The sequence below is a fragment of the Patella vulgata genome, chromosome 4 (genome assembly GCF_932274485.2).
Source record: "Patella vulgata chromosome 4, xgPatVulg1.2, whole genome shotgun sequence".
NCBI classification, from domain to species: Eukaryota; Metazoa; Mollusca; class Gastropoda; family Patellidae; genus Patella; species Patella vulgata.
The window spans coordinates 68,615,056-68,640,002 of NC_065882.2; the positions used below are offsets into that span (position 1 = coordinate 68,615,056).

Below are 24,947 nucleotides of genomic sequence, written 5' to 3' on the forward strand. Positions count from 1 at the left end.
CTATGTTTTTCTATCGTACCGACTTTAATAATGATTATCGAGACTTGGCCTAAAATTCAATCGCTAATATTTCTGTTCAAGGTTGAACAATTTGACTGAAGTTTTCATCACATTCCCTTTACATTATCTAGTTTTTAACTATTATAGTGAGAACTACCAGCTCTTTATCTAATCTTCCACAATGCCCCTTTAAGGCAGCTAATTCTCTAACTCAATATTTTCCATAACATTCGAAATTAAAAACACAAATTAGAATTCAATATTAGTCAGTTTCAATCAACTTTGATGTTGTTATCGTGCCGTGAAACTATAGGATCCTAGTATCCAATATTTAAGACACAATTAACATCGTGTACCTTATGGTTTTTGGTGCCATTTTGTAATGAACAAATAAAAACATATCGTACAACACAATGTGGAAGTAATTAGTAAAGGCTCATTCACAACAGAGAAAATAATAATTTAAAAAACGTGTAGAATGCACTAAGCAGGCGTAAACGACTACCGTTTAATTTTGATTGTTTACGTATTTCACAGAACATAATTGATTAGAACTTACAATATTTTTTCAAAAATTGAATATACTTCCCTTTACATACATTCATATTACATTAATATGTGCTTTTAGAACCATTTTTGTCTATTTCTAGGTTCCAAATAAGAGAGTCATGGATCTCGAACATATGTCTTCTCATGCATTGGACATAAAACCATAGAAAATACACAGCTGCAAATCCAAGTTCAAAAAGCCATTTTAATTTCTTATTTTCAGTGCAAGAAAGTGCCTTTACTATATGCTATATATCGAAGTGTTTTAGCAGCCTACAGTATCATGGTGGTGGTTGCATCAGGCTTAAAAAGTAGCGGTCCTAAAGTTTTTATATGGTTTACCTATTGGGCCTACTATACACTAACACTGAGTTTTATAGTTAGGTGTTTTACTGCCTGGTTATACAGATTATATTGGAAAAATCCTAATGGTGAGATATTTTATAATCATACGAATAAATTAAGTAGTATAGTTAACTTTTACATGCCCCGGAGTGTGAACGGCAGCCTTTTATTAATGACATTACACTCTGCCTCCTGATCTGATTGCAATCATTCTAGGAAGGGATATCCAGAATGAGTTCCAAAAGAAACGTTTTTGGCATAAATGTTCTGTTATGACTGCATATTTAACATAAGTCTTCATTTTGGTGTTTTTGGTACCATAAAATAATCTATTGTCAAATATTGAGTAATGAACAGGCTCAAAGACCACGAGTTAACGGGCACGATTCCTCGGAATATCCTAGACTGAGCCTGGTTTCCCATTGTCAGTTATGCAGGGCGGAGACCGCCTAGTCGTTCGGATGGGACGAAAAACCGAGGTCATGGCGTACACGTAAAATAACCCATCACTCTTTAAGTGCGATTAAGAGCAGACAGAAACGCCGCTGTCTCTCACGGACATGTTTATACCCGCCCTAATTAGTCTGGTTGTAGAAAAGTAGGGCGTTAACCCCATATTATTTCATTTCATTTTTCTACAAGGAACAAATTTATTGACCGACTGTCATGTCGCTTCTTTAAAGACTGAAAGACAATTTTTTATTGGCCGATTATTACTGCTCTCGTCAATATGCCCAACCCCTCTCCATTTCTATTGTTTATTTTATCCAGGTGAATATTACTGGAAGTATACTCCACGAGTTTTAAAGATTCAGTTCGTCCTTGTGAATATAGCAAGTACAGTTTCACCAGTCATCAGTATAATATTCTGGCTGGCTGTATATGATCGTAAGTTCATCATTTCACAGATATTTTGTCTTTATTGACTAACATCTCAATATTATTCCTGAACCCCTCTTTCTTACCGCCAATCTCGATATTTACATGTTTGAATGCATTCGTCTAAAAGTTTTATTCTAATATTTAAAGTTTTAAAATTGTGACCAGAAAAGAAGTTCAGCGATAGCAAAAATGCGCTCTATATAAAATCATGTTTGGTTTGATTTTCTTTGCAATGGGTCTATATAGTCAAGGGCCGTAACTAGCTCAGTGGTGCTGTAAAATTGACGGACAATGTATATCTAGGGTGGGGTTGCGGGAGGGGAGGGGTGTCTCTCTCCCTTTCACACTGAAGAAATCGGTCAATTTTCGTGCGCCTTCCCCCTCCCCAGTTACGGGTCTGGTGACTCCCAGGTATTCAAGCTCGACTCCCACTAGTTCTGGACATAGCCGCGAGGCTGGCATCGTGTTATTATATGTGCGAATATGTAAAATTCCAGTACAGTAAATAGCAGTGTGTTAGTCTAAAGACATCTAAATCGGTAGTTCCTTTAAGCTGCAATATGAATGTACCGCTCTACCCCCCCCCCACCTTTGTTCTAAGCCTATTTTGAATCCTTACCCTCTATTTTTCACCATATCGGACACAAATTCATAATAATTCAACATTATTTTAATGCGATTAGAAAATATGAGGACTCTGCGTTTGTTCGAGTCTCGTAATGGCGGACCAGTTCAAATGTATTTTGTTTTTGTTTTTTAATCGCAAAATTCTAGTGTTGAATTATTATAAATTTATGTCAGATGTGGCGAGAAATGATTGCTTATGGCGAACATAGAAGGTAGGGGTTCCAAAATAGTCTTAGAACTCGGGTGGGAGTAGAATGGTATTTTCATACAGCGTAATATAGGCACGAACAGGAACGATCAGAGGACATAGTCCGAACACCGTTCCTAAAGGGACTACGAAACCTGGACCATTGTGTTTACGAGATAATTTTGTTTTATTCTTCCAGCTGAAACTGGTCCAACGGCTGTTAGTATTAATACACATGGTATCAATGTAGCTCTTGTTGTTCTGGATACAATAATAAGCCGACATCCAGTCAAATTAATTCACTTCTTTCACTCAGTCATATTCTGTGTGGTTTATGCACTATTTACAGTATTATATTGGGCTGTTGGTGGAACTAATCATAAGAATGAACCATATATTTACAAAATTCTCGATTACTCCGGCAAAACTGATGTGGCCATTATGTACGTACTTTTAGTCCCCTTTGCGGGTGCACCTCTCTGTCATTCTTTCATCTATATCATCTTTAAACTACGGAACGCAATATATAACAATACTTGCTCCAAGGAAGACACAGACGCCGCTCAAGAAGATCACGAAATGGAAAAGCTGGGAATAGTTAGTTTATAATATTGAAATTCATTAGTTTCATATGCACGGAGCTGGAAAGAGATACGATTGGATTAAGCACTCATCGAAGTTTCATATACATGAAGCTTGACAGAGGTACAATTTGATTAAACACTCATCAAAGTTAAAAAGTGTCCCATTATTTTAAATTATTCATAACCATAAGCTTTACAACTTTCATTTTCATAAACTTTGGTTAATATCAACATTAAATTCTTCGTTTTAAAACACATATTTATTCATTATTTTAATCTATTCACAATCAAATAAGTTTCACGCCTTATATTTTCTTGTTAATATCAACATTAATTATTTCATTTAAAAATATTTCTTAATCATTTATTTTAATTTATTGACGCTGAAATAAGCTTCAGACATTTCATATTTAAAACACTTATTTATTCATTAATTTAATCTATTCACAATCAAATAAGTTTCACGCCTTATATTTTCTTGTTAATATCAACATTAATTATTTCATTGAAAAATATTTCTTAATCATTTATTTTAATTTATTGACGCTGAAATAAGCTTCAGACATTTCATATTTAAAACATTTATTTATTCATTATTTAATCTATTCACAATCAAATAAGTTTCACGCCTTATATTTTCTTGTTAATATCAACATCAATTATTTTATTTAAGAATATTTCTTAATCATTTATTTTAATTTACTGATGCTGAAATAAGCTTCAGACATTTCATGTTTATAAAAACTATTGTTAAAGGGCCAATCCCGATAATATTTTGGAGAATAAAACTGCTTAATTTTGTGTTAAAATCCCTTTAAATCATCTACCTTAGGGTCCAGTAACAAACTCAATATATGTGATACATTTTCCAACAACTTAAACCCGTCAGTCTTCATCTGGAAATGAAGACCGGTGTCCCAAGCTGTATTATGCGGTGTCTGGATAAAACTAGACTTTCATTTTATAAAAATAATGTGTAGGTGAAATTTACCTTTCGTTATCAAGTACAGCACATGGGCCATTCACTGTATAGACTTCTAAGTTTGATCCACAAGAAATAAAATTTATATCAATCAATTTTACACGCTTTTATTGTTATTCATTCATTCGAAAGCAGTCGCGCCATGTTTTTGGTTCATCTTTACCTGAAGCAGAATCTTTATAACAAAATGTTTAAATTACAATCATCTCAACATGACTCATTTTAATCATTATAATCGAGGCGAGTTTTATAAACCAGATCCTTTGATAAGCAAGGCATGCTGGCATTAGAGTAGCCCCCCCCCACCCCATAAACATAATGCAATATCAGGCATACTTAAAAGTCCCTTTTCGCCATTTGCAGGATTTATAATCCCTTGCAAACTACGTAACTGTGAACAAATGTCAGCCTAAAATGGTTCAAATCCGTTCCGTATATTCTTCTCTTGTCAGTAGTGCAGGACGGAGGTGGAACAGCGTGTATACATTGGCGGGCACATTACTTTCCGTTCAAAATTTCCTTGTAGTACAATGCATGACACATGGCCGTCTTCATTATCCCAGTTGGTGCAGTGTAGTACTACTGGATCTTTGACTTTAACGTTGTGTTTTTCTTTCGTGGGCAAAACTAGACTACAAGTTAGGGTCTTTCTAATTTTTATTCTTCAAAATGTGATACAATTGTTAGTCACAAATCTCCCCCGTTCTCAAGAATAATATCTGTTATGTCAGTCTGGGTGAGTTCTGTCGAATTACATCCCCGCTGTCTATTTTGGTTTACGTCATAGACCGACCAAAATACCAAATTCTATATATGGAATAGACATGCCCCATACCTTCCATTACGGCAGGGACTTTTTATTACCTAATTTTGTCAACAAAATACATTTCATCACCGTTGGCGGGTCTTCATAAACAAGAGAGGATATACTAAGTTTATGACAACCAAATGATGTATTTATGACAACCAAAAAGGTAAATGACCAGTCTGTTGAATTACGTGATATATTTCATGCGTTCATAAATTTGGAACCAATATTGCCATAATATTGTTACAGCAGAACAGTAGGATGCTAAACCCCATTTATTTCATTTTTCCGTTCAATATATACTAAGATATCATGAATTAAAAATTTGACATCAGGTATCTTCTACAGATGATATAAACGCGATATGGTGTAAACAAGCCAGCGTTTGACTACCCATTTCAAAAACTCGAATAAAATAGGAGTGACCTTAGCAAGTTCGGCATTAACTTATAAAAGTCCACCAGACAAGGAGAAACCACACTGAAAAATCCTTTTGCGGCGCCCTGGTTATTGAACCAACGCCTAACCCATGTGCCAGGGATTGATCCAACGTCTAACCCAATGTGCCAAGCGTGGCTCCATGAAGAAATAAGAACTGTATTCAAAACCCCCAATAAATTGGAACATTGGGCTAGGTAAGCTTAAGTTTCGTTGTAAAAAGCCCGGTCACTTCTATTTCGTTTTAACTAGTTCAAAAACACAGGCGGGAAATAAATCATACTGTTGAATATCCCATCCCGATCACGGAGTCAAATTCTTTTCGGCGGATCAAAGACATATTGGCAAAGAATATTGGCATTTTCTAATACTTGCGCGGAGTGGAGTGGAATTATTGACAATGCATTTAGAGCTATATGTAACTCGGACAACATTGTTTCTGGTGGGCGTAAACGTCGCTATCTATCTTAAAAAGAGGACGACCAAACGTTTTTTTTGCTAAACCATTTTAAATTGTGATTGAAAATTCAGAAAGCACTCTTAATAAATTATGTGTCATAAGTTTATATAAGTGCATTGTAAAAGGAGCGTAAGTTATCCTCTGAATAATATTTGTCATATTTTGTTATAAGGCTTTTAAAAACCATTCATCTCCACATAAGCTTGACACGCACTTACAATGAGGAAGATGTACATGCATTTATTTCTATTTTATGTGCACTTCAGTGATGGTTAACCATAAGGTTCACACTCTTAATCAATGCCTCAAAACCTGGCATAAAACACCCAGAATAAATGAATGAAATGGGGTTTAACGTCCTATTTTTCTGCACTGACTGGGACGGACATACCCCATACACTACTATGAGGGAAATGTTTCCCTTAAATCCAGTTTAAAATACTCACGAGACACCCACCCAAATTTCTGAAGCAAAGGTTACAAGATTTATCAGCTCATTTATAACAAATTTAATTTAGTTTTACATTCAATTTCTTAGCTTCCTGACAGTTAATGTTTTTCCAGCTTAAGAAAGTCAAAACATAATTATTTCTATGTCTTTTGCTCAATAGGTTGTCAACTCACTATTATACGATCATAGTTATCATTTTCACACTCAAAACTGTTTCACGCCGGAAATAATAACAAAATTACCTCCCTTGTTTTTCTATTCCCTACCATGGAATAGCTATCTACAAACGTTTGAAATTGAAGTTGAAAATGATATTTTTGCCAATTTCTCCGCTGGCAATAGTGAATTATAGGATTAATAGGATTATTCTTTATCAAGGTAGGACTGTTTATACATAGCATCGATTTTAAGGCTTTATTTTAATACATTTTAAAAATATAACTTAAAAATATGAAATTGTAGCTTTAATTGATTCTTAGAATATTTACTACCATTTGAGAATTTTGGGACAAGTGAAATTAAATGTGGGCTTTGCATTTTTTTCTTTGTTGTTATTTGACAACTGCAAATAATTAAACCATATATTTCATTTGATTAAATCTGCTTTATTGACCCTGAGTATATTATTATATAGGGAGATATGCTGTGTGTCAAATATAGCTTTATATATAGACATGTAATAGTATATATAAAACAGTTAAAATAAAACTAAGTAAAAACTAAAATACAATTATTATAATCATAAAACAAAATACATACAAACATGCATTATATACAACAATGAGTGAGTAACGGATGCCGTATATAATGAAAAATATGTATGTATATGCAATCCCTATATAATGAACAATGCAAAAAAAATATATAATGGAAATATAAACTAAAATTTGTAGCCTATATGCAATATAAACTAAATTATGTAGTCTATGCAATATATAATGAAAATAATATTTAAACATGTCTATATGAAAATATAACCTAATCTACTAAGATAATTTCAATACTGTTGACTGTTATCTAATACTTTCTATAAATACATGAGAAAGATATAATTTAGCTCTTTAATTCTAAAAATATAATATAATAAATCTCCCACACTTTTTTTAAAAAAAAAAAACAAAAAAAAAACTACAGTATTTTAAATTAAAATTAACTAAGTTTGAGTCCGTTGGATTTCTAATCTATAAAAACACACTAAATAACATGAAAAAAAATTCTTTTGAAACAAACAAAACTAATCTAATAATTAATCACTAAAAGACTAAGAAAACCATGTAAAATGGTAATTTGAAAATATTTACAATAGAAAGTATATTTGTGATCAATTCAGTAGTAATATCTCACAATAAATGGATGTGAGAATATTACAGTTCTACACTACAATGAATCCAAGAAAATTGGGAAATTAATAAACTTCAATCAATCCTTTATGTTAGTTCTTTCTTTTTTTCAATACAGAATATTTCCTTATTTAAAATACGGATACATTCCATTTGTAACATGTTCAATTTTTTTTAACATTAAGTACAAATATTTTGATAATAAATTTGGGACTAAATATCAAATATAAAATAAAAAAATAACATGAAAATTTAAACAAATAAAATATAATAAGTACCGGGAATCTTATTTTTTAAAATCAGAATAGATTGTATGAATACCAAGACTATACCATATTCTAGCATAATAACAGACTATCCATTTAAAATGCAACTATTATGCTCTACCTTATATTTAATAACACAATCTGTCAAATTATGGAGTTAAACAAAAAAACAAATATTTCATTATCTGTAATAGTTTTGTGGTTCGTCATTTTTGTATGAAATTATATTGAAGATTTTATTATACCCCTACATGTTGACACTATAATTAATTTATTACTTATTTTATTCACACACAGAGGTGTTAGTTTGTACAAAAGGGGCTGGGCCATACTTATACTTTATTTTTATCCATGTTTATTAAATTATCAAATGTAAGACTTTTGCTAGAATTTTTGCTCTTATGATTAATGGCCACATTACATGTATATTTCATTAATTAACGTCTTTGGCCAACTGTACTAAATGTGCACTAAAAATATAAGTGACAGGTTGACATAAAAAAAGTTATAGAACCAAAACATAGCTGGTTCTATGTGTCAACAAAATACCACCAGATTACACGTGATTGGAAATTTACTTATTGCATCATTTGGCTAAAGTAACCAATCATATCAGTAATTGCACAGGTTCAGGGTCATGAATAGCCTAGTCTGTGCGTGATGTCCATGAGTCCTATAAAAGAAACCATGGTAAACTTTTAACTGAGAAAACAGTAAGAAGTAAATACACAATGTGAAGGGGAAGCAAAGACGACAGTGAAAATACTAGACGATCACAAGGCTACTAAGATATGTAGTAAGAAAAGATGCATGGGTCGTACGTAGGATGTGGCGACCGGATTTGATGGCCCGCTCTCCATGTCTTACAGAAGACCCATGATACTACACAAAGTATAATATTTATATTTGTATATAAGTTCTTGGTTACAGAAAATTTTTTGCTTGGCCTGTAATAAAGTTCAAAGTTCATAATGTCATTCATATAATTATACAATACCACAATGATAGATTATTATAAATAAATGTTGAAAGCTATTTTAAAAAAATAAATAAGAAAACATATGATTTAACAATTGCACAATATTAATAATAATAAGATTGCATTCAAGAAACAATCAAACAAATTGATACAAACTAGTTAGTCAAAGATCTCCAAAGGTAGTTTGTACTACCTTTAAGCCTATAAACAAACAAACAAACAAAAAAACACTTATGACCTAACAATTGCACTATTGACAGCACTAACATTAAATTATAGAAATATTCAAAAAAATAATGTCAGAAGATTTTTCTAATTTGATACAAACTGGTCTCATTAGATAAGGTAATTCTGAATACAGACTGTTTGAAAAGCAACAGAAAATATGTTTGACTAGCAAAATGAAAGCTGAAACAACTAGTTCTCGGAGATAGTTTGGCATACTTGTCTAATCTGAGCATCTCAAAATGCAGACTCTTCAAAAAGCAATAGAAATTTTTTTTGACTGGTAAATTGAAAGTTTAAATGAGTAGATTTTGGGGATGATTTGGCATACTTGTCAAATCTGAACATCTCAATATAACTGTTTAGTCAAATCCCATCAATTAGGGAATTATATTTTTACCAACTGGAGAAGATCTCAAATAGCTCAACAGCACAATGATGCCTATTTAATTGGACAATCATCAATTAAATTAATTCAGTGTTACAAACAAAAAAAACCCTGATTTCCTGTGCCGAAAAGTGTGATTAGGCATTAATACTACGATGTCGTGCACCCAGAATTGGTTGGCGTTCAGAATCTGTGTCATATGTTCCACTTTCACTGTTAAAGCTTTCTGTTACATCATGTAACTTTTGTAGTTTCTGTTTACGACTCAAGTTCAGAATACCACCCTGAAATAAAGTATAATGTAAAAGATGAAATAATGCTCCTTTGTTAACTAAGTGTGGTTTAATGGTCGAGAACGAGACATTAAAGTAGCTAAGTCTCTAACTCAGTATCATCCAAAACCTTCGACATTGAAAACATGAATTATTTGTCAATTTTAATCCACACTGGTGTTGTGATCTTACCGGGAAAAGATGGGCTTCTGATATCCAATATTTAAGACAAAATAAACATTTTACGATTGGATTCGTGTACCATAATGCGTTTCAGTGCAATTTGTAACAAGCGACCCGAAGAACGAGTTTAGACATATTGCACAAGTCATGTCAAACGGTGACCCCATTATTTTTATCTGGAGAGTATGCGCAATAAATACTATCGGTATAGACTGGAATAACCAGTCGCTAGAGAATACCATTCGATTGAGACTTCTGGCATATTTCGCCGAACATAACTGCTTTGAAATGAGAGTAAAACGGAAAAGATGGAATGTAAATCAGTTTATTTACATTCATATTACATTATTATATATGTTGCGACCCATTTGTGTCAATTTGTAGGTCCCAAATATTAGTGATTTAGCTCCTTTAAGTAATATATTGAAACAACAAGAGTGACGATAGACACAAGTTCTTGTTTCAATATATTACGCAATGTCTTAAGCTCAAGACCATTAAGTAACTTAAAAAATAAAGACACTCACATGGGCTTTGCAATGAAATACGTCACACGGGTCCAAAATTTTAACTAGTATAAATAATATACGCTTGGCATATTGCTTGTACCATTATTTGAAATAATGATACACCAACATCAAAGGATGACGTCAAATCTGTATTTTAAAGATACAGTTTTTGTGATTCAGGAAAATAAAATTATTGGTATATTAAGTGATTACCAGGTAGTTTCGCTACAATAAATAAGATAAACAAAATGTTGTCAATCCAACATTGCTTTACTATGATACACACATCAGATTTAATAAAATGATCACTTTAATATTTGCCCAAACTCGAGTGCCCATATCTAATTAATATACAATAAAAATAAAATAAACAAACCCTTTTCTTATCAGTTATATTCATCAAAAGTGTTGTAGCCACACAAGCTAATGTATTGCCCAGTAAGAATATCATAACATACTTCCATCTGGTTAATCTCTCAACAGCAGTTAAACTAAAATAAATTATAGGTATATTAAAGCGGCTTTAGGTAAGATTAGATAAAGAACTGACAGTTCTCGCTATAACAGTTACAAAATATATAATGAAAAGAGAATATGCTGAAAATTTCAGTAAAATTACTTTAATCTGAGCCCAGATATTGGCAATATAATTATAGTCTAGCCTCAATCATCATTACTACCGTTGTTACGATAATAAACAAAGTCTTGATTATCCATTTTTACGGTAAAAGCATCCACCAGAAAATATATTTGAATCCACTAAATATTGCAGGCATCCGATGGCATCTAGAGTTGATTATGGTCTTGGTAAGTTAATTAAAAATTTAGATAACATTTAAGACCTAAAGAAAGACCTGCAATAGGAAGATTTAGCTCTTGCATAATGTATGTTTAAGTTATTACCTGGTAATTACCAGTTTTTATTATTATTATCTGTCTATTAATAGCACTACATTGTATTTCTAAGCATGTTAGAATAATTAGTCTGTTCTACATATCTAAAGATCCATTATGTAAGATTTAGATAAAGAGCTGTCCGTTCATGCTATAATAATTCAAAAATAGATAATGAAAAATGAATATATCGAAAATTTCATTCAAATTACTTCATTCTTGGCTTGTCATGTGAATAAATGTCTAAATAATAATTCATATAAGACTTGAAGCTAGAAAATAATACCTGCAATAGGCAGATTTAGCTCTTACATAATGCATCTTTAAAAGTATTGGAGGAAGACAAAAGTTTTTGGATATTAATTTTATTGGAAGATTGTTCTATAGGAATGTGACAGACACGGAAAATGAGTTCTATCCAATTTACCTAGAGCAGTCTTGTCTGAACTATAACCAAGAAAGAATGTAGTGCAATAGTCCAAAATTAGTTAAATGTACTATCGGTACATGTACGTATAACCATGAGAAATGGTAACCACTGCAGTTCTTGGAGATATTCGGTAATGGTCCAACCAAATCATGTTCTTGTAACAAGAATGAGAAATAGTAACCACTGCAGTTCTTGGAGATATTCAGTAATGGTCCAAATCGTGTTCATGTAACAAGAATGGTAGCAGTATAATTGTGCACAAACTGCAATCGTTTGATTTCTAAATCTGATAAACAAGGTAACAGCCCACAGGCATATAATAGTCTAACTAATTAGTTACAAATGGAAACAAAACACTAATCAGTGTTGGGAGGAGGATTTGGATCCTAGATATTAAGCAAATTTATTTATTAAATAAAATTGTTTCAACTCAAATAATTCAGCCTCATTTTAGAGTTTATTCTTACTTTTTTCCGAGAATTTCTCCAACAACAAGATTAGATATACCAATACCAATCATCTGTACTGATGTCGTAACACCCATAGCTGTACCTACAGTAGCTTGACTTACTACCAGTGGTATAGATGGCCATAAACTTGCCTAATGAAAAAATAACAATCAGTCAAATTAATTTATATAACTAGTATACAGATTAAATATAAAAGCTGAACAACTTTTTAAAATAATTGGGGGATTTGGATGGCCGAATGGTTAGCACGTACGTGCTGTAACATAAGGCCTGTCATTGAGTCAACTGGCTTTGTTTCGAATCCCCAGTTGTACGTGACAAGGAGTAGGGTTGCCTGTCCAACCTCGTGGGTTTTCTCCGGGTCCTGCGGTTTCTTCCCACTGCTAAAGACCCCTACGCCCAAGCGAATTATTGAAATAAAATTTTAAAAAAAATAAACATATGTTAGTCCCGAAATGACCTAGTTTTTGTCGAGTGGACGTTAAACCCCATTTCTCTCTTTTAAAATAATTATTTTATCAACCCACTCTGGTCTCTCCATGTGTTCCAATCTGGACTCCTATCAATAAAGACTTGTGCATGCAAACAAAATATTCAAATAAAAATATATATGTTAATCTGAAAACAAGCAGTTGAGTGGAACTAGCACCTTACATATGGGAATTTATGGTTTATTATTATTATAAACCAATCTCTGTCTAATGAGATTATTTAAAAATGTATGTCAACTTACCGCAGCAAATGAATAAGTTATTCCCAACCAGAGAGTAGCAACCAATGGATAAACAGATGTAAAGGCCAATATACCAAATACAGGAATGGTTAATAATGCACAAATTAGGGCTAATATTCCTCGCTTACCAATAACATCCTATAATTTATAAATAATTTACAAATCAATACATATATATATAATACATAAATATACCGCTGCTTACCAATAACATCCTATAATGTATAAATAAATACATAATGTATTACATAAATATTCCCTGCTTACCAATAACATCCTGTAATTTATAAATAAATACATTTGTAACATGGACGGGAAATTTTTTTGGTTCTTTTTGTTGCATATGCAGATTGATTTCCGTCTAGTAGATTGGATGGAGTTTTAACCGTGCAATAACTAGACATGTTCAATGTTATTACACTATTTTGCTGGTTTACACTAGTTTTAGTAGAAATCATATAGACAAGTGGGGTGGGATTTCTTTGCAATAACAACAAGCATCTTGAGCAGGTGTCAATGTTACCAGTCATTTTTAGCACGCTTCATTCATTTACAGGTTTAACATCTCGGCCTACGGCCTCAATATTTTAACCTGTTAACTCATGAAAGCCGTGCTATAAATATAACTTGTATTACATAAATATTCCCTGCTTACCAATAATTTATAAATAATTTACAAATTAATCCATATTTGTTACATAAATATTCACATTACTGACTAAAACATTTCTATTGTTCCAAATATTTAGTTTATTTGACTGAATAAGATCGTAACTTGGTCAATCATGAAAGATAAAACAACATGATTGATGTGTTTTTTATTGTCATGATTCTTCTCACACATCAAGACTAACAGAACTATGACACTTGATTGTAATTCTGTTAATTCAGAACATCCAGACACTCTATCGAACATACCCTAGGCCTAGGTGTTATTATTTTTGTGTTATTTAATGAGACAGATGATAAATATTTCACCCATCTTAAACAAATATTTTGTAAAATGCTGGGTTGAAAAATTAAACACTGAAAATAAGCTAAACCTAAGAAATAGGTTACTTGGACCATTATTAATAATTATTAGAAGAAGCAATCAATTAAATATATAAATACTTACAATAAGACCTCCCAGGAATGGAGAAACAACCATAGACACATCATAAACAGCTCCCGCAAGATACGCAGACGTAGTTTTAGGCAGATCATACTTATCTTTAATAAATTTACTGTAACATAACAATTAGTGATCTTTATTCAAAAAGACTTTTGAAAATTACTTTCATGTAAATTGAATATTATGTGTAAATGGTCTAGAGCAAAACAATAATCACGTACTCAAGAAACTGTCTCTAAAAAGGATAAGAAAATTCCCAATAGCGCAAAAACAGCCCTCTGCACATAAGCGTCTGGATTTCCGTCTGTGACTTGCAGTTCTCTTAATAAGTCCACATGTCAATGTAGTGCCCAAAACACTAACGGCAGGTTCTCAATTACTTTTGACTGTTTGGCTTTAATTAGTTATATAAATAAATGTTATAATATGAAGTTCATGAAGCGTTAAAGATTTGTTACCTAGCATCTGCAACAAATGGGAATACTCCATTATAGAAGAACATAATAGCTAGAACAAGAAGCCAGAAGGGTAATGTGAAATACCGGATGTCTGTGAATTTCTGAAATAGAACGAACATTATCAATATCAAAATTTTGTCATTATGTAAACCAGCTATTTCAAATCAGTGTAGCCCATTAAACAGACCAGCAATTTTAAATCAGACTTGCCCATTAAAGGCTCAATACCACTCTTGTAACTGAATAATATGTCCCAATCTTTATTCTGGTCAAAAAATTGTACTATTTTAGAATATTTCAATTAATTGATGATACAAATTTCATCTTAACACACCTTATTTAAAAATTTTGAAATATTCAACATAATGGTTTGAAACGTCTAACGTAAACCTTTTCAAATGAAACTTCGATTTAAAAATATTTTCGAACTCTCTGGACAAGTAAAATAGGATGTAATGGATAATTTACACAACAGGTAGGACACTTAAACATCTAGTACTTAGATAGAGATATTATTTATTTTCTGGAGCTTTCAAGCCAGCAAGAGTGTTATTGTCCCTTTAAATACACAAGGGATTTCAAAGTGTGGAATAGCTTCCACCGAAGTGATATTGCTTTTTTTTTTTTTTGATATTGCTGGTATTTCAAATCCAGCTAGCCATTATATAGACCAACTATTTCAAATCATGCTAGCCTTTAAATAGACCAGCTACAAATAGTCAGGCTAGGCAATTAAATAGACCAACTATTTCAACACATTAAGCTAACCCATTAAACAGACAAACTATTTCAACAAAGGTTAACCCATTAAATAGACAAACTATTTCAACAAAGGTTAACCCATTAAATAGACCAGCTATTTCAAATCATTAAAAAGTGAAATGGATGAGTAAAATACATACAAAGATATTAGATGTAGATTCTTTGGCTGAGGTTATGTTTTTATTCTAAGGTCATTACAAATATCAGATCAGGCTGGCATATTAAATAGACCTGCTATTTCAAATCAGACTAACCTATTAAATAGACCTGCTATTTCAAATCAGACTAACCTATTAAATAGACCAGCTATTTCAAATCAGACTAACCTATTATATAGACCAGCTATTTCAAATCATACTAGCCTAGTAAATAGACCAGCTATCTCAAATCAGACTAACCTATTAAATAGACCAGCTATTTCAAATCAGACTAGATTGAATGATTAAGTATTTTATCAAAGGGATTTGTCTCATGTACTTGACAAGGAATAGGGTGGCTTGTTCAACCTTGTGGGTTTTCTCTGGGTAATATGGTTTCCTTTTACTGCTAAAGACCCCTACGGGACCTAGTTTGTGTCGAGTGGACATTAACCCCATTACTCTCTATGTCCTAATGAAAGTCCCAGTTTGGACAGGAAGAATAGTCTAATTTCAGTACTTACCAACTTTTTAGAATCTGACCTTAAGGTCTCATCATCACCTTTCTGTTTTGTACCCCATTTATCTAAAGAACTAACAACAATGGCCGAAACAAAACCTATTCCACACAACATTGCACCTAGAAATAACAAAATTATTGTGTAAATTTTGACACAATTGGGGACAACATAATGAGAATTTAGAAAACTTTTGCTGTTTCAAACCGCCCGAGATATGTGAATAGTTTTTTTTGTATTATAGGACCATTTACTAGTTTTTGCGGGCCACACAGCTGTCCATGTGACAGGGCAGTTTGGGGCTGTCTAAGTGCGAAGGGGTTAAAATAATATATAAAGACAGAAATGGAATTTACCGTCAAGTCACCAAAACTAGGTTATTCTGGGACTAATAATTATGTCAATTCTTTATTTTAACCATTTCCTTCCATACTTAGCTCTTCAGCAATGGAAGAAAAACTGGAAGTTATGGAATAAAACTCACAGCTTGCATAGATGATAGGCCTCATGATCCACAGCATAGCATGTTAATTCACTTAGCCACCCATGCCCACAATGTATAATGGCATAATTCACTTATTTCATTACAAAGTATTACGTCGAGAATAGTGTTTTTTGATTGCAAAATTTGATAAATGTTCATAATTGTTACCTCCCCACATAGTCCACTGTAGACCATAAACTTGAGCAAAATTCTGAGTTAGGAAAAAGTTTAACACACTACCAAGTCTTGAAAAAGCCAGAGTTATACCAAAAGCCATAGCTAGCTCCTTGTTTCTGAACCAGTAAGCTGTTATTCTGTTCTGTACAACTGAATATAATATAATTATGGCCACAATATTAGTCATTAATTTTTAAGTTTGTATAAAAAAAGCAAAATATATATAAACATTCAGCACATCACCTATTTATATTTCACCTTGGAATCTGTTTAAATATAATGAAAAGATTATGGTTTCGATATAATTCTATAAACCCTCAGTTTGATCTTCTTGAATGTTTATTTAGTCAATCTTAGTATATACTGGTTTCAGTTATGGTATAATGTGTATGGTTTCAATATTTGATAATCTCAGTTGATCCCCTGTTTGATCTTTTAATTGTATAATAAGCTTATACTAATATATACGATTATGCACCTTTGTTACATCAATAGCTTGTTATAGCTACTAAGGTTCACTCTCATGCATTCCATTGGATAGTTCGCACTGATGTTTGTATATATATATTCATATTTTTCTCATTTTTTTATCTATTTGTGTATATGCTTGATAACGACTTGTGAAACCTTGTTGAAACGCCGCAGTGAAATAAACCATAGTAACTGTTATCCATAAAAGTGTGTTTTTGAAAACGTTCAGTACATCACCTATTTATATTTGGAATCTGTTTAACTATCATTTATGTAACATATGGGAGTGCAAAGAATGGTCCTCGTATAACATGACAACAAAGACGCATTTTTAATCATAGTGCTGCTGCCATGACTAAATTCCTGGCACACAATAAAATTTTTTAAAACCAGTCTTAGAATTGATATTAAGATGTAAAACCCTAGATTTTCTTGCTGAACCTACTTGTTAATGATCCATTTCCTGAACCAAAGATCAGACGTCCTATCAACATTAACGGCAACATGGCTGCTGTTCCTTTCATCATTACACCAACAGCAAATGTCGATGATCCAACAACACATAAAAATGAGAAGAGGAAAACTCCAACTGCAAAAAAAACCCCAACATTTTTGTATTTTTATCAATAATATGAAAAAAGAACCTGATATAAGGGCCATGGAGAACTAATATATGGGACAGATAAGGAAGACCGTGATTCAAATATAAGGGCCAGACCAGGGAAACTGTGATACCTGATATAAGGGCCAGACCTGGGAGACTGTGATACCTGATATGTGAGATACAGAGTAATGTGATACCTGATGAAAGGGCCAGACCAGGGAGACTGTGATACAGGACATAAGGGTCAAGAATCAAGATTGTGATGTGATACTGGATATAAGGGCTAGACAGGGAGGTTGTGATACCTGATAAAAGGGCCATTGAGGGTTTGATACTTGATATAAGGGCCAAGCCAGGGAGCTAATATAAGGGTCAGAGATTGTTATACTTGGTATAAGGGCCAGGTCAGGGAGATTGGGATACTTGGTATAAGGGCCAGGTCAGGGAGATTGTGATACATGATATAAGGGCCAGACAAGGGAGATCATGATACAGATAAACAGGTAAAGGCCAAGGAGATCATGGTATCTGTTATAAGGGTCAGGCCTGGGAGATTGTGATATCTAATAATAGGGTCGGCGAGACTGTGTTATCCGATATATATTTTTCCCGGTGCAGGACCTGACAAGGACAGCTGTCTAGTCATTTTGATGGGACAAAAAACCAAGGTCCCATGTACACATTGGCATGCATGTAAAAGATCCCCTGGTAGTTGGAATTCGATATAAGAGTAGGAAGTAGCTCCACTGTCCAGGCAAAATTTCTCTCATAGCACACTGGTGTATGCCAGTCTTCATTAGCCCAGTTGGAGCAGAACTGTAGGATGTTAAACCCCATTCTATTTGTCATTTGATCAATCTCAGTGAGGGTTTCAGAGTATTTCTCTCCAGTTCTAAAGATCTTCGAGACACCAAAGTTTACTTTCTATACATTCTGGTGTGATGAAAAGAATGAGTATTGATTCATCAAAACAATGAACTACATTAACTTTTGCAGTAATGGCTGGTCATAACAAAATTCAGTCACACATCTACTCTGTAAATACACCTCAGGTTCAAAGTCAAAAATTAATACCATTGCCCTCTCAAATTTATAACCAGGTTATGTCAATATGTCTAATATAACAAATATAATCATTATCTGATTATCAATTTACCTGTGCCTTTAGCAACCTGTTTATATTAATTAATGTATTAAATGATGTCAATACTTACATCTGTTTCCTAATTTATCTATAAGGAAACCAGCAGCAATTACCACAACAGCATTACTAAAACAAACAAAAGCAAAAATTACAAAATTAAGATATGTTAGCAAACACTAATTTATAAAATGAAACTATTTTAGATATATCACTTAAAATTTCTCAAATTTCAGTCAAGTTCAATAAAGAAGATGGTAAAAAAACAATCTCAACAGTCTTTATTACTTTTTGACTTCTTTTGATGCATTCACTGTCATATCAAAATATATCAATTAACCGAGTTTCTTCCTTTAAAGGAGCTATATCTATATTCTTTGGAACCTAAAATGGAACGTAATTGAGTCAAACAGCACATATTAATGTAATATGAGTGTATAAAAACTGATTTACATTCAGTTTTTTTTAAAATCTTTATCGAATATCTTGTCAGTTTTGTTTGCCCAAATAAGTGAGCAGTCCATTACACTGAACGTACGGTTTAACATTTCACTTACGCATTGACGTTAAGCCTCATTACGAATTGCACTCGAGAGCATAGAGCGTATGCTAGTGTCTTCTGGTTTAAAATTGTTCACTGTGTCTTAAATATTGGATATCAGCAGCCCATATTTTCACTGTAAGTTAACAAAATCACTATTGATGGGAATGGATCATTAGTTTGTGTTTGTAATGTCGACGATTCTGGATGAGTTAAAGCTTTATGCACTTTAATGCTACATCATTTCATAACAAAGGGACATAACCCCGCTATTGATCCATGAACATTTTTAAAAATTAACTCGAATCCTCCCCCAGTTAATACAGTTTCATTAACATTTTGGTATGTTTATCAAAATGACAAGTGAAAAGAAAGTAAAATGAAATGTTATAAAAGAAAAAAAAGTGTTGTTTTATTTAAAACTCACGTCCAGGCATATATAGCATAAAGTAGATTGTAGTTATCTTCAGACATTCCAAGACATTCTGTACAATTATTACATGTTACATTTGGACTAGATGCGTTACCATAGAGACTAGAATCAAAGGTTTTGTCATCGTGGAAGCTTTTGGAATCATTTGTACAATTATTGCGCTGAAACAAAAATCCCACTAATTAACTAAAATAAACCAATAATTCAAATCTTATGCAAAATATACATCAAAACAAAAATTGAATTTTCAATTTTGGTCCCAATGTAAACAAAACCTTAGGATTTAGGCTGAGCCAATTTTTACAAACTTGATCTCATTCTATAGATACATGTACATCACCAGGCAACACTTCTTTTTTACCCTAGGAACCTTTTATATCTGAAGCAGAAAGCTTAAAATGTTATTTTCAATAATATTAGTGTTACACTGAAAAAATTAATTCTTGAATATATGATGTCCTAAGGTGTAGTTTTAGAGGACTTTCAAGCTAAATATATTCAATCACATATCTATTCAAATTTAGTGGAAATAGATCAAACTAAAGACATTATTCAAAATTCAGTATTTAAATATGTGCACTAGCAACCAATTAGGCATTAGGAATTAGACTATAACCTGACTTACCTTGTACACATCTATATTTAACCAAATGAGGTTTTCTTTCTTTTTTTTTTACATATTTATAGATAAATCAAATGATGCATGTATTTTTGACACAAACACATGTTCACTGTAGCCATGGCAACAATCTTAATATATTATAAATGTAGCATACAAACAATCTAGTTTACCGTGATATCATGAAAATATCCAAGTTATCACACAGAGATGTTGAAGTTTTCTGAGGCATCATATCTTAGTATACTAGGGTCAAGAAAATATTTGAGTTACCTGTGTGAAAGTATCTTGTAAAACACTGGGCATATCAAAACAAAAATATGATCCAAATGTTAACATACAGTTAAAGAACAACACCAAAAAGCGAAAACCGCCTGAAAAAGACCAAAAACAAAGCTAAGTGGCAGGTGTTATGGAATACTGGTCACAAAGATAAATATTGCTTCTGATGACTGAAAACATTTTCTTTTGAATTTATTTGAAAATGAAGCTTACAGAAATGAAATGGGGTTTATTGTCCAACTGTTCTGCTCCAACTGGGCTAATGAAGGCGGCAATTACTTACATGTAGGTAAACAGATGCTGCTTTGACATGAAATAGACACAACAACTGACAGCAGTTATTTAATTACAACTAATATATTTTGATGATATTAATAAATGATTCATCAATGCCTAGTTCTATTGAAAATCTACAAATAATATTCTATAATTTCTTATTACAAAAATTGCAAGACCAACTCCTTCAGGCATGAAATTCTGATGAAAAATAGATTATTTTTTCGATGTACGGCAGGCTAATACATTGTCATTTCAATCTGAAAGCGTTAAAAAAAATATCAAAATCAGCCTGATAAGATTTAGTATTCAGAGTGCACAAGTCTCCAAGATTTACATGTATTGTATTACAGAGATGCAACATGGTCATGATTAGGAACAAACTGGTAGTCTTAAGCAATAACATAGATAACAAAGAGTAGGATTACAGTGGCCTAATGTGCATTAACTTTTAAGGCTATTATAAGACCAAATAATGAAGTCAGTATACTATGAACTATGACTCTAAACATCCTTTGCTGGTCTACATGCACTTACTGAGTTATACAATTGTAGGGTTATGGGTCAATGATCAAGAGACTAATACAATGACATGTCAAGTTATTTTTTATATATACACGTATATATATACACATGACACATATTCCATTCAACCATGAATAGTTACATTATACTATGTGGGATACAGTTAATCCTATGTTATGGTAAAAACGTTGAATTAGGTTCAAGGTTCAACTGGTGTGTTGCCTCGGTTGGTTATGGGACATGGTTATGATTAAATTTGTGTTTCAAAATAAAAGTGAAAGTCAGTTCTTTGCCACTTTTGGCTTCCTTTTTAGATTAAACTGGTGACATTGGTATACAAAATCAGCTCGTTAAGCTTACCGACTTCGCAAAACAAACCAGTAGATTACTCTAATTTAAATGGCATAAACTTTTTATTCAAATCAAATCGGTCTGGTCTTTTTATGTGGTGAATATAGATTAATGATCTTGCTTTACTTATCAGCATTATAAGAAAGAAAAGAAGCCCTATAAAAATTGCAGACATTTATTTTCTTATTCTATAATCATAAAAGTTATATACTTGTAGTTGTAAATGTAAATATGATATATGTTTGTCGATATTTTATTTAGCTTTGACCATAATACAAACAAATGTTTAATATTCAAATTCTGGTTAAATTTGAAAAACTGTAAGTTTTATTTAAAATGAAAATAAAACTTTGCCCTTAAGTGATGTGTTTTCCGTATTTATATAGATGTATAGGCCTATGTATATGTTGCTAATATAGTTTAAATAGTAATAGCACTAAGGCGACATAAAAAAAATTAGTTGGTGATCGTCCCCGACCACCCAGAAAATTCTACCCGACCAGAATTTTTTTTTATTTTTTATTTTCAAAATATACCCTCTTACAATGTTTAAAACCAATGATAAAAGTTCCAAAATGTAGCCAGGCTACGAAATTTCTAAGCGCAAGAGTTAATGAAACGAATATAATTATTGACAGGTGTTCCAATACTCTTAAAATGCATAGGACTGAATGACATAAACAAATTGCGACCTGTTAACAGCAGCAATGGCCGTCATTTTTATTTGCACGCGGACAGCACCAAATACAATATTTTGAATACAATTTGTCAACACAACCTGTAACTATATGTTAAGATAGGAATACGCCTCGCCGATTCGAATAAATGTAACAAAAGATTTTCGGAATGACCATGGGGGGCATGAATGACTAAATTGACCGATTACTAGTGATCGTTTGTCGTTATGCAAAACGTTTTTTTTTTAAAGTTGAATGTCTAAAAAGAATATCAGTTCAAAGACATAATATGAATTGAAAATTTTGCAAGTGTTCAGTTATAAATCTCTTTCTATCTGATTGAATCCAAGCCGGAATATCTAAAGTTTAAATAATTAATCTTTAAAACATAATAACAATGCCAATGGCAATCAGTGGCTTTATATGCAGATGAGTTGTGTTTAGACATGAAATAAAAGGTTAATATTCCCTTAGTATATTGCTTGTTATGTATATTCATTAAAAAAAAAATAAATAAATAAAAACCTCCCTCCCTCCCACATTTTTGGAAAAAAAAAGGACGATCACAAATGAATAAGCAACATACTTTCTTCTTCTTACGTTAATTTGGCAAATTCAAGAGCCCAAATGTAACTTTTTTTTTGGTACATTATTTTGCAGCAGTCCTGGCAAATGATGCTATATTCCTGTTACTCATCAATAAGTATTTACATCAAATCATTTTTCTGTGAGTGTGCCACTGTGTCAGTCAGTGTGACAGAATCAGAGGAAGTCAGGTAGGCTACACATTAAGGCAATTTATTAAACGTTTGTACCTGCTCTTATTTCACAATCTTTGGCAGTCTTTAAAATTATTTTGATCTGAATCAAACATGCCACAGAGTGTAACTGTGTAAGATGATAAAATGTATTATTAGTAGTAAACTTACAAGTGTCAGCTAAGAGTTCCGCCATTTTCGCAACCACTGCCTATCACATGTTCGTCACGTGGGCATGAAACAGTTTCGTTCCATTGTAGAAACCAGCGCAGTGTCGTTTCGCACATCCACAGGCACTTAAATCATAAGATAGTGATAATTCTTCAAATCAATTTTATATGTGATATGAAACACGCCTAATTCTAATCTGTGGCATATTTGGTGTAAGAATGCAATGGTTTCGTTAGATATTGTTCATGGCGAACTTAATTTAATTCTTTACGGAATGAGCGGCATATATATATATATATTATCCCAGCATGACAATAGGCCTAGTGAAGAAGTTTTGTAGGCGATATGACTTCGGTTTTTTCAGGTTTTCTCCAGGGATTCCCGTTATAAAAATAGAATCGGGGGAACTATTACACTTAATTTATGAGCATCCGAGCGATTAAGAAATTTTGAAATAAATATGTATTGTATTTAAAAAGGCAATTTTTTTAATATCGCACACGAAATTGTTTGAATGTTTTACTTTAAATCTATGAAAACAAAACAAAATATATTTAAAGGGACTATCCCGATTTGAACAGAGTCTCAAAAATAAAAGTTTGAGGACGTATGACATTTAAGCGCCAAAATATAGAGGAGTGGTGTATTTACCTTGTCTCAAAATTCCAGCTCCAAATATTGAGTCGTTTGGACGTGAACATCAAAACTGCTCATCCGGACACGTAACCCTTTTAAGATTTCGGGTCAGTTTTTTCGTTGGGTGACCTGATAATCAATTCCCGTTCCCTTAGAGGTCCATACAGTGTGCTGTACTTGATAACGAAAGGTAAATTTGACCGACACATCATTTTTATAAAATAAAAGTCTGGTTTTATCCAGACACCGCATAATACAGTTAGGGACACCGGTCTCCATTTCCAGATGAATACTGACAGGTTTAATTTGTTTGAAAACGTATCACATATATTGAGTTAGTTACTCGGCCTAAGGTAAAGGATTTTAAGGGATTATAACAGAAAATTAAGCAGTTTTATTCTCCAAAATATTATCGGGATTGGCCCTTTAAACTCCAAAAATCATTATAAATATGTTTTTAAAGTTGTCCATTTTATTATGCCTTTTTGTAAAAATAGTGTATATGATTATCAACACTTTTAATACAAGACAAAAATAAAATAATATCCCGGAATGCTCGGTTTGTAATATTCACTAGGAGATGTTTTTGCTCAGAATTCTGAGAGGAATGGAACTCTGCTACTACTACTATAGGTAGACGGAATAACCATTTATCTTCCTGGCAAACTTTCGTGCCCTTTGAGGAACTTTAACTGTCCTTAAGATAGCAATATAGTTCTAACCTCCTTTGTGCACTATTCGCGCATAGCTCGTTCGTTCTTGGGGCTTATCGTCCGCTTCCACGGAGTATGGCAGAACTTGGAAAAAGAG

At 32.6% G+C, this 24,947-nt stretch overlaps 1 protein-coding gene across 1 annotated transcript; it reads right to left on the reverse strand.

Annotated features, from left to right (window-relative positions):
• Positions 1-6,824: 6,824 nt before the first annotated feature.
• Positions 6,825-23,558, reverse strand: LOC126818344 (major facilitator superfamily domain-containing protein 1). Its single transcript, XM_050545704.2, has 13 exons — positions 23,502-23,558; positions 20,735-20,835; positions 19,837-20,003; positions 18,942-18,997; positions 17,569-17,712; positions 16,644-16,802; positions 15,998-16,113; positions 14,575-14,675; positions 14,120-14,228; positions 13,003-13,140; positions 12,267-12,400; positions 10,852-10,966; positions 6,825-9,795 (listed from the first exon to the last, which is right to left on the reverse strand). The coding sequence occupies exons 1-13, from the start codon at positions 23,524-23,526 to the stop codon at positions 9,649-9,651; spliced, it is 1,512 nt and encodes a 503-aa protein (XP_050401661.2). The 5' UTR covers positions 23,527-23,558; the 3' UTR covers positions 6,825-9,648.
• Positions 23,559-24,947: the final 1,389 nt, after the last annotated feature.

Bases quoted from the DNA above. Each gene is read 5' to 3' on its own strand.
- LOC126818344 (XM_050545704.2), bottom strand. From the start codon at position 23,526: ATGGCGGAACTCTTAGCTGACACTT. The intron at 20,004-20,734 runs GTAACTCAAATA...TTTTTGTTTCAG, and splicing joins TACAAGATACTTTCACACAG to CGCAATAATTGTACAAATGA. The intron at 10,967-12,266 runs GTAAGAATAAAC...AATTTATTTTAG, and splicing joins GGAGAAATTCTCGGAAAAAA to TTTAACTGCTGTTGAGAGAT.